The sequence below is a fragment of the Alexandromys fortis genome, unplaced genomic scaffold (assembly GCF_014885135.2).
Source record: "Alexandromys fortis isolate MF-2015 unplaced genomic scaffold, M_Fortis_MF-2015_v1.1 scaffold_119, whole genome shotgun sequence".
Taxonomy (NCBI): Eukaryota; Metazoa; Chordata; class Mammalia; order Rodentia; family Cricetidae; genus Alexandromys; species Alexandromys fortis.
In genome coordinates this window covers 4711974-4725232 of record NW_026067991.1, presented here as the reverse complement: position 1 = coordinate 4725232, position 13259 = coordinate 4711974, and the positions used below count along the sequence as shown (strand labels likewise).

The window sequence follows — 13259 nt, the reverse complement described above, 5'->3', positions numbered from 1 at the left end:
ACAGATGCCAAAAGGTTTCACAGTTGCAGAAAGTTTTGTTCTGAATTTGATTAATCGGCTCTGAAAAGGGATGAGAGTCTACTTTGTCCATCAGTCTAGGAGGGGCAGGGCTACATTCTTCTCCACCTCCCTTGAAACCAGCTCTGCTTTCCTCCCAGACACCGGTGGCTCATCTCTTGGCTATGACAGTTTTTATGGTATGGAAACAGCGAAGAGGCTTATAAAGAATCCTCATACCTCCTGTAGGTTCCTAATGCAGACCAACATTACTCTGGGGTGTCTGCCAACCACACACATGAGTGCCATTACCAGCACAAACAGTGAAGAGCTGGGCCCTTACGTTTCTCTACATGCTGGGTATTTGGAAATTCAAATGTGTTCATAGGGAGCATTATTATTCGTAGCTATACTTCTAGGTCATTCAACCAATTGTTTAAATTAATTAATTAATTATTTTTGGTTTTCCAAGGCAGGGTTTTTCTGTGTAGTCCCAGAACTTGCTTTGTAGAACAGGCTGGCCTTGAACTCAGAGATCCACCTGCCTCCGTCTCCTGAGGATTAAAAGCACCACCACCACCAGGCTCAAAATTCTATTTAACATACAATTTAGATCCCCAAATACCACGACCCACTTTGATCTTTTGGCAGGTGGTAAGTGGAAGCTGGTTAAGATGGGAATCAGGAGACTGGCATAGAATCACAGAAGCGATGGTGTCTGAGAGGACTTCTTCCTGCCTCCAGAAAGAAGTCTAGGCAGATGGACTCAGATGAGGGCAGGAGTAATTTCATTAAACAAACTGCTTATAGAAAACAGGGAAGCCGGGCGGTGGTAGCACACGCCTTTAATCCCAGCACTTGGGAGTCAGAGGTAGGTGGATCTCTGTGAGTTCGAGACCAGCCTGGTCTATAAGAGAGCTAGTTCCAGGACAGGCTCCAAAACCACAGAGAAACCCTGTCTCGAAAAACAAAAAACAAACAAACAAACAAACAAAAAAAACCGGGTTCACTGACAGACATAGAAGAAAAGATTAGTAAGAACTCGGGTTTGGTAGATAGGTTCTCTCCCATTTCTTTCTTTTTAAATAACGTTTTTCTTTTTTCAGTAACTAGGTTTTGTGATGCTAGGCAAGCGTTCTACCATTAAGCTGTATCCTGGGCCTCTGTGAGTTATTTGGACAGGATTCTGGCTCGGCTGTCCTTGATCATACAGTTCTCTTGCCTCAGCCTTCCAAGGGCTGGGATTCCAGGTATGCACCATCATGCCCCATGCTCTCTTCCATTTCCAAAGTGAAGAAGAGCAACGCATTCCCTCCAGCATGGCATTTCTCGATTTTCTGGTCCAGGGGCTTTAAGCCATCCTGAGGACACCCTGCTTCCATGACTGACCTGCTTTCGGAACTTCATCCACGTGCAGGTGATGGGCTGGGTACCAGTCACTTTCCCAAACAGCTCCACGGGCTCTCCTGCGCGAACCTTCTGGTCCTCAGGGAACTGGATGATTTGAGGGGGCATAGCTAGTAGATAACAAGTACAAAGTGAGGAAGGGGCCTTAGACATGCTGATCTCACTGGTACCGCTGGCCATGTTGGTCTACTAGTGCCTCTCTTCTCTTCTGGAATGTTCGAGATAAGCATGGAGGTACCGACCCCTGTTCCCAAAGATCTGAGTGCTGGGACCTTGCTAGCTTTGTTCTCTTTAGAATCCCCAGAAGCCAGAAGTGACCCACACAATTTACGCAACAAAGTTCTTCACGGATTGGTTGTGGTGACATTTGTGCCTGCCCCCCCCCCCCCCCCCCCCCCCCCCCCCCCCCCCCCCCCCCCCCCGGCGCCATGGTCTGAATCTCTGTCCCAGCTCATCTCTTAATTTAGTAGTAACTTGTGTCTAACTTTTCAGTCACTCTGGCTGGTAGGCTCAGTGTGCTTTGTGCCTTCAAACGTCTTCCCAGGGCCAACAAACGAGGATTACATGGAGCAGGGCCTAAAAACAGTATGATGTGGGCCACCTCCATGCAGGGTAGACTGGAGGACTAAGGTCCAACTTAGCAGAAGGGACAGGAAAGCCACCCGCAGCCTGTGATAAGGCAGACACAGATGGAGGCAGGGGAAGGAAGTAGGAGAGGATATGGGGGAGGTACCAGCTAGGCATAGGTTCCCTAGAGAAGGAGGAGGCAGCTCAACACGTGAAGTTTGAACAAGGGAAGGGTCTCCTGACCACCACCCACATGGTCAGTTAGAAGGCGGAAGAGAAGGTCCTATGGCAAAAGACTCCCTTGTCCTCAGGTAGGACTGTGGCTATTACCTGCTTTTGTAGGTGTCTTGGGGGCGGGTTTCTTTTTGACAGTTGCGTCACCTGAAACAAAGACATGTACAAGTTAGGAAGTTAAGAGGTCAGTTCTGTTTTCCCAAGAAAGCTCCTAGGTCACAGGAGGATGCTTTCTTGCCTGCTGGCCCCTCATTTATAGAAAGCCCTCATTCTACTTTGTCTTCTCAGGGAACTCCTTGCCCTGATACAGACAGTGTTATGATACAATGACTATTAGTTTTCAAGTGTCTTGGGGGGAGGGGTGGGTGTGGGGTGGGGCTAGAACCAGTGGGACAGAAGCTCTCAAAACTCTAATGCCCCTCAGAGTCCTAGTTAAAGATGATAACATATAACTCACTAACTACTTGTTCACCCCAACTTTCAGGAAATGCAGAAAGGAAATTATGTCAGATAAACCAACTAAAATTAGCCTTGGTATGGATCCAAGGGTCTCCGGCTTCCTTTGAGTCACAGACTGTGACTGATAGATGTTTCTTAAAAAACAAAACACAGCACAGCACAACATAACAAAACAACAAAAATCCCCAAACCAAATGTTAGTTGGATGGATCAATGAATGAATGGACACTGTGATCTCCGCCCTTGGGAGGCTGAGTTAAGAGCATTATCATGAGTTCAAAGCCAGCCTGTGCAGCATGGTGAGCTCCCAGCCAGCCTGGGATGCTCGACACCCTTGCAAGCCCCAACCCTCACAAATCAGTGAATAAATATATCTTACTATCTTCCCTTCCTACTCTACTTTCTCCAACTCAACAAGAAAAATAACTCATACAGAAATGCCGCACAGCAAATCTACTTCTCTGACTAAATAAAATTATGATACACAGGCAGAAACACCTGCATCATTTCTCATGGCTTGATTCATCTCTCTTCCAGGTCATTTTTAAAAGTAAAGATATAATTACATCATTCCCCCCCTTTCTCTTCCCCCAACCCTTCCCTTTCTCTCATGAATTCATGAGCCCCTTTTCTTCAATTGTTGACAAATGATTTTTTTCCTCAGCTAAGATAAGCCAGATTCAAAGGCTCCTTACTGTATAATCCTACTTATTGGGAAGGTAAAACTCTAAGAATGGAGAACAGGTCAGTGGCTGCCAGAGGTGTTAGGGGAAGGGTTGATAAACAGCACCGGGAGAGCTAGCTTGACAAGGGTGGTCACTCAATGACTGCTCAGATCATTCAGGGTGCACACAACTCTGTGCTACAGAAGCTATGCAGGGAATACCCTTCACACAAGGAGATCTGACACCAGGGTCCTCCAGGAATCCCGGCCCTTGGGCTAGAGACTTAGCTCAGTGATTGAATGCTTGCCTGACAAGCACAAGGCCCTGGTTTTCATTCCAGTACCACAGAAACCACACACACACACACACACACACACACACACACACACACGTGGGGGAAGGGGAGTCTGCAGCACTACTTACAGTCTAATTTATTATCCTCCCCAGTACTTAGCATACGACAAAGTATATCTTCACTTGTTTTATTGTCTGTCTTTCCTTTCCCACATGAAGTACAAGATTTTGAGGCAGAGCGTTTCTGTTGTTCACTGTTACATATCCAATGTACCTGACACACAGTAGGTACTTAACAACTTCTTATTAAATGAATGGATGGTGACCATTGAGTTACTTGGCTACTACAAAACAGAGGGACAGCACTGGGACCAGGCATGGCTGTGGGACTGCTCTATGATCACAGGTGGTCTGGTTAACCTTGAGTATTTCCACAGAGGAGACAGTGCTGCCACACAACTGGTGACCCTGAAAGGACAACAGGAAGTAGGGGTCCTGACAGAAAAACCTTAAGATCACAGGCTGGCAACTGTGGCCCAGCGGCTAAGTCTAGGGAAAGGTCTGTTTCCCCTTTGGCTGGCTGCCACGGATGATCCCTATCTTACTGTAGTCCTACTGTGTGCCACTCAGCCAGACCCCTATCTTACTGCAGGCCTACTGTGTGCCGCTCAGTATACACTTTGAGCCTAGGTGCTGGGGAGAAAACCAAACAGATGTAAGAACTTAGTACGTAGCTTTAAGGTCCTAAACATGAGGTAATGTGATCTACAAGAAAGGCTTTTATGCCTTTTCTTCCAAAAGGAAGACTTCTAGGACAGCTGAGAGGGTTTGAATATTGTCAGTAAATTAGACGATAGCGTTCTATTGATGTTTTTCTATTTTAATCATTACTAATGTAGTTTATAGAGCACATTTGATTTTAGGGGAAAACCAACACTAAACTATTTAAAATTTAAGATTTTATGGGTATAATTTTCTTTCAAGCTGCTCAAAAACAAAATTATGTAAGTCTATATCTGCATGTGCATATAGAGGTAGAGAGATACAGAGAAAGAGGGAAAGGCTGGGGGATACAGCCCAGTGGGGAGAGCACTTGCCTAGTGTAGTCAAGGCCCTTGGGTCAACCAGAAGCCACCTCCTACACCCACAGAAGGAAGAATATAGAAAGAGCAAACAGTAAAATGTCAATATATGAGGAATCTGGAGGATATAAAAGAATTGTTCATATTAAATCTTGCATTTTTCTATAAGGCTGGAATTATTTCAGACTAAGAGTTAAATAGAAAGCGTAAAAAACACAATATAAGGGCTGGAGAGATGGGTTAGTCATTAAGAGCACTTGATACTCTTACAGAGTCCCTACAGCTCAGTATCTAGCACCCACATAGTGGTTCACAACAATCTGTAACTCCAGTTTCAGGGAATCTGATGCCTTCTTCCGGCTTCAAATGTACAAGGCATACATGTGATACATATACATACATGTAGACAAACACTCATACACATAAAATAAAAATAAGTTTTAAATTTTTTCTAAAAATAAACAAAGAGTTGTTCAAATGCAGCAAAAGAGAAAATGTTGTATTGAGAACATGGCCACAAGCTCATCACTGGGGAAGGGTGGACCCACGGCCTAAGAAGATGAACCTAGAGAATCGGAGGAGCCCATGGTAGCAACAGATGATGAAGTCTCAAGCAGGGTGGTTTGGGTGAAGGTTGGCTAGAGGAGATGGCTGTTATCACAGGAAGTTTAAATGAAGCTAGGATGTCAATTTAAATTAAGAAAAATTAAGTATTTAGTTCCCCCATTGAGCTAGTTTTATTTTCAGTACTTATTAACCCAAAGATGATCAGTGGCTGTCGCACAGTGCAGGCACAGTCCATGTCCATTGCTATGGAGAGTTCTGACGGACAGCATTAGTCTTGTATGCCCGAGATCTGGGTCTTTAGCCTCAGGGATCAGAGAACCTTCTCACACACAGCTGTCATGCTGGGTCTGCGCGCCCTCAAAGGACAAGGATATCCAGTTAGGACACTGCCACCTCTTGAAAGGCACTGGGAAGGACCACACAGAAAAGATGACTGGGAGACAGAGAAAGCACTAAAAGGATTAATTTAGGGGAACTATACAAAGTGGAGGTGCAAAGGTACTTCGAGATTTCTTTCTGAGAAACACGGTGACAATTGTATCAGAGGAAAATGGGATGGGAGAGTGATCGATGAGTAATTTGGCTTGGTCACGGGGACTTGATGGATGAAAATATTGATCTGTATGTAAGCTTCTAAAAGCCAGGGTGGGAGTCCCAGAGAAACACTGGCTGAGTCTGGAAGGTGAGAGTTTCAGAGTTAAGCTGTGAGCAGAGGGGAGAGAAAGGTGAGAAGGCCAGGGTTTATGCCAGGTGATTCAGTAGAAGTTATCGACAGCTGGGTGACGCCAGGTGATTCACTAGAAGTTATCGACAGCTGGGTGACATAGGGGACCATGGGAGGACTAGAAAGAATGCCTCTGTGAGCAACGATGGAGGAGAGATGTTAGGAAGGAGATCCAGATGTAACCAGAGCAAAGTCATGGATGATGCTGGAGGCTAGAGGGTCACACGTCACTCCAGAGGACATCTCCAAGGAAAACAAAGGGTAGATGCCCACAGAAATTCTAGTCAGGAGCAATTCTAGTGCTGAATGGACAAAGAAAAACAGCCAAGAAATGTTCCTGCTGTGGTGGAGGCTGACTTCTAGGACTCAGGAGAAGGCAGGAAAGCCTGAAGATGCTACAGACAACCACACAGGGAAGGCAATTGTGGGAGGTGGTGACTAGCTGAGGCACTCCAGGACTGGAGGAGAGAGGCCAAGGGAAGGAGCAGAGCTGATCTCCTCAGGAAAGAACAAGCTGCTTGTCCGAAGGAGCTGAGGACTGTTGTTAGGGCTGCATGGTGTCCTCTTCCATCCATGTGCTGAAAATATTACCCCCAGGACTTCAAAATGAGGCTGCCTCACACACAGGGCATTTGAAGAGGTGACTACATTAATATAGGTCAGTAGGGTGGGCCTTAATCCAATCTGACTGGTGACCTCACAAAAAAGGGAGGAGGAAGAAAGGAGGAAAAGGAAAGGGGGAGGGAGAGGAAGAGCGAGTAGGTCGATAGGGGCCAGGGAAGGAAGAAGGGAGAGAGAGAGAGACCCAACTAAGCAGACCTGCACACACAAAAGGAACTAGATGAGGAGGGAGAAGACAGCCATCTGCAAACCAAAGGAGAGAGACCTTGATCTTGGCTTTCTGGCCTGTGTTTCAGCCACTCCATCCACCATCTTGTTATGGAAGTCCTAGCTGATCACTGTAGCTAGCTGTCAGTGACCTCCCACTGAGAGGATGGTGTTGGATGAGAAGGAGGGGTGTGAACTGGGGGTACACAAAGAGGTGGACAGCATGAAACCTGAGACTACAGAGTCCTCCCTTATCTTATTGGCTCTGCAAACCCTATGTGGCTAGAAGCTAACCCCAAATAACAGATCTTTGAGTGTTAGGGTTAAGTAGGATTGAAGGCCACATTTGAAATTTGTTCTATTAAATCTGTGGTTACTGCGGTTTGAATTTGTTAGCATTTGAAAGCTGCTTTTGGTTCTACCAATAAAAACAACTTCAAATGTCAACAATGTTCTGTATGCTATACATATTTTATATGGCCATCTGCAGGAATCCATTCGCGGTGTTCTGTGCACTCAGAGCTGAGTCACAGGATTATAAAATGCGGCTTCTTGGGGGAAGCGTCTCACAGGTGTTCTACTCTGAGAAAATGCACACAGAGCACCTTCCCGTGTTTCCATCTCATGAAGAGCGAGCTGGAATCGCATGTACATCTGGTGGCTTCCCAAGTGCATGAAGTCGTATGTGCCTCAGCTAGAAATAGAGCCACTGACCATCACACATCTGGCTGCTGACCATCACACATCTGGCTGCTGACCATCACACATCTGGCTACTTTTTGACTTCAGCACACCTGCCCCACCTTCCAAGGCAAGCCCTGGGAATGTTTTTCTGTTCCTGTGCACTGGGGCTAAGGCTCTAGCGCTGCACTTGGGTTCAACTACTGTCCCATCACTAGCTAAGCTGAGGGGATTACCCATGTTATATAACCTGTCAGCTCTTCAGTTTCCTATTTGAAAAGTAGTGTGGGGACAGGCTAGCAAGTTGTCTCGGCTGGGAAAGGTGCTTGCTGCTAAGCCCAATGGCCCAAGTTTGAACCTCAGGACCAACACCTTAGGAGAAAACCAACAATCCTAAGTGGTTCTCTAAGCTCCACAATAGAGTCATGGCACATGCACACACAATAGACAAACAGGTAAGTGAATGGATGTACCAACAATCTACAAAAAAAGTTTGAGAAGTATAATTTTTTTCGAAATAGAAAAATCCAGTACACAGTACATGTTCTTTGCTGGTCCCTTCCCTCACTTAGCCCCTCCTTTCCAAACAAGCAGATCCCAAAGGACTGCTCTGCCCTCTGGGACAAATTTAGTGCCTCCAGTTATTTGGGATGTGATAATTAGTCTCGATTAGAATCACCTGGAAGACACCTCTGAGTAGGTCTGTATGTTTCCAGACAGGTTCAACTAAAGAGCCAAGCGAGACTCAGCCTGAATGTGGATAAGATTATGCAAGGAGTGGGGCACTGGCCGAGTCCAAAGGAAGGGAGCTGAGCGCCAGCATTCAGTCCTCCACTTTCTGCCTCAGATGCAATGTGACCAGCTGCCTCACGCTCCTCCTGGCCCGGCTAGAGCTGCTCTTCCCACTACACTGCGTCGTGATGACTGAGTCCCATCACCCTTCCTCCTTGAAGCCGCCTTTGTCAGGTATTTGGGAGAGCAAAGGGAAAGTAACGAAGCAGTAGCTGACCCTGTTGGTCCACTCAGCCGGCATCCTCGTGGGAGTTCCATGTCATCCTCAGCTCAGGTTTCCAGTTGTGGGTGCAGATACCCAAATTCTCAGTAGAGATAAACTGGTCACTAATGAGTTTCCACTTCCCTAGACTTACCCTTCTTATTATCTTGTTAGCCTTGGGGCCCTTTGGCTCTCACCCAATCTCCGATTCCCCAATTTTTCTACATCAGTCACTGTGAGAAAAGAACATCCAACAACAACATGGAAACCTACCATCTTTGCAAATCCCATGATGGCAATGGGCCACGGGGTAGGGAGGGGACAGATGCCCTCTGCCTGCTGTCTCTGAGAGGGAGTGGGGGCACCTCCTTGGACAACCAGCCCACATCCACATCCTTCCTGGCCAGGCCTGGCCCCTCAACACTCATGTCTTCATTCAGGGTATTTTTCTCACTGGTACCCTCACTCTCTCCTGCCCACATCTTCCCTGGAGCCAGGCCTTTCTTCTGAGCCTACTCCTCTGTGTCTAACCTCCTAGACCCCATCGCCCTACCCCAAATCAAGCCCAGGACCTTTTCCCAAGATTGCTTCTTGTCCCACATCTTGCAAGAGCCTCTCCTTTCCCATGGCCAGTCACAAGTGCTTATCAATTCTATCACCCAAACAGATGGTTGGTCTTTTTCCCCCCACGACATTCACCATCACTGCCCTATTCTCACCTCAGTACCACCCCAGGGCCTTTTGTCTCCTAGTCCTTGTCCTAAGACATCTGTCATACTGGGACCAAAACAACTTTTCTCAAATATAAATCTGAAGTTAAATATAAGGCTACCCGTGACCCTTCAGGACCAAGCTCATCTGGTGTTACAAGGTCCTTGAGACTAGCTCTGGTTTCATCTCCGGCTTTCTTTCACACGACTCTTTCTTGGGAATACCCTTCCTTATTCTCAAGTCTCAGTGTGCATTGTGGCCACCTAGAGACTTTCCAGGTTTCCAGCTGCTACTGGTCAGCTGTGTGCTGGTCTTTAGGTGATACACCTCTGCACGTCACACTCAGCGTCTTTCAGTTTCTGCGCACTAGCATCGTGCCATGGCTCCCCATACATGCTGACACCTTTGGCTGACTTCTACACATTCTGCAAGCAGCTCTCAGCTCTGGCATGCTACCTCCAAGAGGAGCTCCTCCTAATGGGTCTATCCCGGTCACCAGCCGGTTTAGAAACCTACTCACAAAATGTACACACCAAGTTCCCAGGGGACAGCAAAAGGGTCCCAGGTCCCCTTCTATACCTTGAAGGTCCTAGTGAAAAACTGGCGTGGGCTTGTTAAGTAGGTATGAGAGGGCAGAGACCATTAGATCTCTGGGAACCTGGGAATTTCTAATGAACGGATGTCGAGATGTAGCCAGGGTATACAAATCTTACTGCCACATTCTACAACATTAAGTGTGTGCTCTGTCACCTCCTTGGTCAAAACTTCCAGGAGCTGAGCCTTCTGCTCTAGATGAGACTTGGAGGCTAGAAATGAAACAGCCCAATAAAATCATGAATAAAAGGAAAGAATGGGAAACTTCCTCGGAAAACCGAGGCACTACTGGAAGAAATCTGTGCTGTGTGACTGATTCTGGTAATGCCTTTTGCGTCTTTCTGCCCAGGCCTGAGATAGTACTGGCCCTGAGAACCTTCTTTCTGTCATGGAAGGGAGAGGGTCAGTCTCATGGAAGTTTCTAGATGGCTCAGTTTGAAGTCAGATGAGTACTCCTTTCTGATTCTTGCAGAGTGAAGAGGGTCAGTTAGGGAGCTGGTGCTAACAACAACAGCCTTGGGTACAGGCAGGTCCCTGGATCTCTATCTCTCTGGGGTCATTTCCCTTTTTAGGTAGTTAACTATAAATAGGCATCAAATTCTTTCAAATTCCCAAAACCAGCATTCACTGTCTGCTTAAGGCTCCTTAAGTGACACAGACTGGGTAAGGCAAGAAGCAGAGCCACCCCTGAGGCTGGCGAGGGAGTCTGGGGCTAGCAGGCCAGCTCCCGATAACCCCCACTAAGAAAGGCTCAACGCACTGACTGTCCTCTCACCCACTGACTCCTTCTAGTACTTTATCACAGACATGTGGAGACATACTGGTTGTCTTCCCAGAACTAACATCTCTGGGCAAATTGCCCACTTGCCTCCCTTCATAGCTTCCAGAGGAACACAACTCCTCTTATTGCTGCAAGCTCTTATTCCCAAACCCCATGGAATGTCATGATAGTTGTGAAAGAGGAGTCTAGCATTGTCGGGCCAGCAGGGCCAGTGCGGCTTGTCAGGCTCTCATAAACTGATTCTGGAGATGGCCGAGATCACCAGTTACTCAGCTCATGGAAGGTAGCGAGAAAGCTGAAGGATCTAGAAGTGAAGCCCAGTGAACGACCCATGCATGTGCACAGGTACCTGTTGGGTACTATCACAGTCAAATATCCACCCTGTAAAGGGGCGTAAGGAGGGTTGGTGCCTGCCTTCAGAAGCATCTGTAAAAAATCCCAACTGTTCTCCACGGGCCCCACACTTCCAGTGTTAGACAAGTCTTGATGCTGAATCCCAGCTTCTTCTAGATTACCTTTCAGCCCTGTGGGTTCTATCAGAATTTAATATTTTCCCCCCAAAAAGAGAATGTTTTTTGACCTTGAGAAGACCAAGAGGACTAGACAAAATGTTTGAGATGCATAGATATTTTCAAACCGATTTGACTTTTGGCTCCATAGAGACATATAAGATGGACCAAAACAAAGAGAAACATTGTCATCAGAAACAGTCCCCTGTGGTCACCAGGAGCCCATGTGCACCACCCTCCAGAGGTGAGTGTCCAGGCCAGGCACAGACTCCAAAGGGAAAGTGCCCCTGAGTTGTCCCTAAGTCACAGAATAGTGAAGGCAGGGGCCCTTAAAGCAGGAGGAGCTCATGCCTTGGTTAGGAAGATTAAATACTGTGGACCCAACTCAAATATCTATTATGCTAAGCTGTAAAACCAACAGGCACTCATTATCTCTTTCTTATTAGGACCCAAGTCTGTCACCAGGCTGACATTGCTTCTTCTGCGCTTCCTCTCTTTTTAACTTATATTTTCTAAAACCATCTTTTAAGGCCCATGAATCCATCCTTCAAGTAAAATGCTTGCCTTCCTCTACACAAAACCCCCAAGAATTCCACTGGCTAGTGAGATCCCCTTCAGTAGAAGCACCCCAAAGTTGGGCTTTAGGCTTCAGGCCACCTTCCCTGCAGGGTGCATCCATCACTGTGTTATCCTAGATGGGCAGATTCTCTTGAACTGTGTCCCTCACAACTCAGCGTCAGTGTCCTGATGTCACAGCTAGACAAGGTTTGAGACCAGCCTTGGGAGGTGTTCATTGGATACCGAGGAAGCCATGTTCTAAAGGGTGGAAGGGCTTTAAGAAAAGCTACGTGTTTAACTAGGGGAAGAACCAAGACCTCTGTTTCTTGCTACCCCACAGTTTTCCTGCTATGCCCCATGTCTGGAAGTGATTAGCAAGCCAACTTTCTGGACACGCGGAGCTTCATTGAGGTGCTCCTGTCTCTCAGTGGCTAATCAGCTCAGGCAGAGACCGGGTGCTTCTCCCTGGGCCTGAGCACATCTCCCATTTTATCTCCAAAGCAAGAAGAGGAGTCAATTCTGTGTTGAGGGAGGAGGGAAAGTAACCCAGGGATGCTGATATTATATTTTCACTAAGAAAAGACACTATTGGGCCAAACGACAAAAATAAATAAATAAATAAATAAATAAATAAATAAATGAGGGTAGACTGTGGACAGGCTAGATAGCAATATTGCTTAAGTGTCAACTTCCCTGATTCCAACTACACATTGTGGTTTTATTCTTAGACAGTGAATAAGAAAGGAAAGTATGGTAACTCTGATTTAAAATGGTATCTATCTCAATGAAAATTATAAACATATAGAGAGAATGACAAAACGGTGGGATAAAATGACAACTGGTGACTCTCGTGTAGAAGGAACACAAGAGTTCTTTGCACCGGTGGTTCTTGGACTTTCTCTGTAACTTTGAAATGATATCAAAATGGCTGTTTCGGAAATCCCATCGTGAGGCATGCAGCACACACACTGACAGGCCTCTGGATCCAGGAACATGGATCAGTGCCCTTCCTGACTCCTCTGCCACCACCCCACCTCCTTCCGCTGCCACTGCGGGTCACAGGGAAGAACTGTCAGCCTTCGTGTTTGTGCGGTCAATGTGAAGTGAGGCCAAGTCTACAGCAAGGTGAAAGGGGACATGGCAGGAAGACGAACCACTGGGGTTCCGTTCCTTACCAGCTGGGAGACCCTGAGGCACGTCAGTTTCATCTCTGAGGCTCAGTTTTGCTTCTCTAGGAAATGGGAGCAGAAAGCATTTCTAAGACAGCAGAGGCTCGGCTACTGGTGCGCAGAAGGAGCTCCTGACATGACGCCCGAGCGCGGCACCAGCGCACCAGTTTGGTTTGACTCGGCTGTCCTCCCAGCTTTCCCTGCAGCATCCGCTGTTCCTCCCCCGAGCTCCCGCCTGCCTCTCCTCCCCTGCCAATGTTATCATTCTTCTTCAGACCACATAAACTACATTCCTCTGCCGCCTTCAAAACCCGATTCTGAGTTTTACTCACCTCAAACCCTCCCAAACTTCCTCCCGTGTTTGTGGCTTGTGACTTGGGTGACTTTAGTCATGGGGGTCTGAGGGTAGACTGCCTGGATTCTCTCTCATGCCACAAC

At 47.0% G+C, this 13259-nt stretch overlaps 1 protein-coding gene and 1 long non-coding RNA gene across 4 annotated transcripts in view; one reads left to right on the top strand and one right to left on the bottom strand.

The window, feature by feature from the left end:
• The window catches only part of Mylk (myosin light chain kinase), a 246954-nt gene that overhangs the window by 49688 nt on the left and 184007 nt on the right, over window positions 1-13259 (bottom strand). For all 3 annotated transcript variants that reach the window (XM_050159702.1, XM_050159703.1, XM_050159700.1), the window contains exons 19-20: window positions 2302-2352; window positions 1387-1514 (exon numbers count right to left, since the gene is read on the bottom strand). In XM_050159702.1, coding sequence (XP_050015659.1) covers window positions 1387-1514; window positions 2302-2352 — 179 coding nt within the window. The remainder of the gene's footprint in view (window positions 1-1386; window positions 1515-2301; window positions 2353-13259) is intronic.
• LOC126512148 (uncharacterized) lies at window positions 2127-13118 on the top strand. Its single transcript, XR_007594919.1, has 3 exons — window positions 2127-2282; window positions 8222-8471; window positions 12888-13118. It is a non-coding gene; the product is annotated as an uncharacterized lncRNA (long non-coding RNA).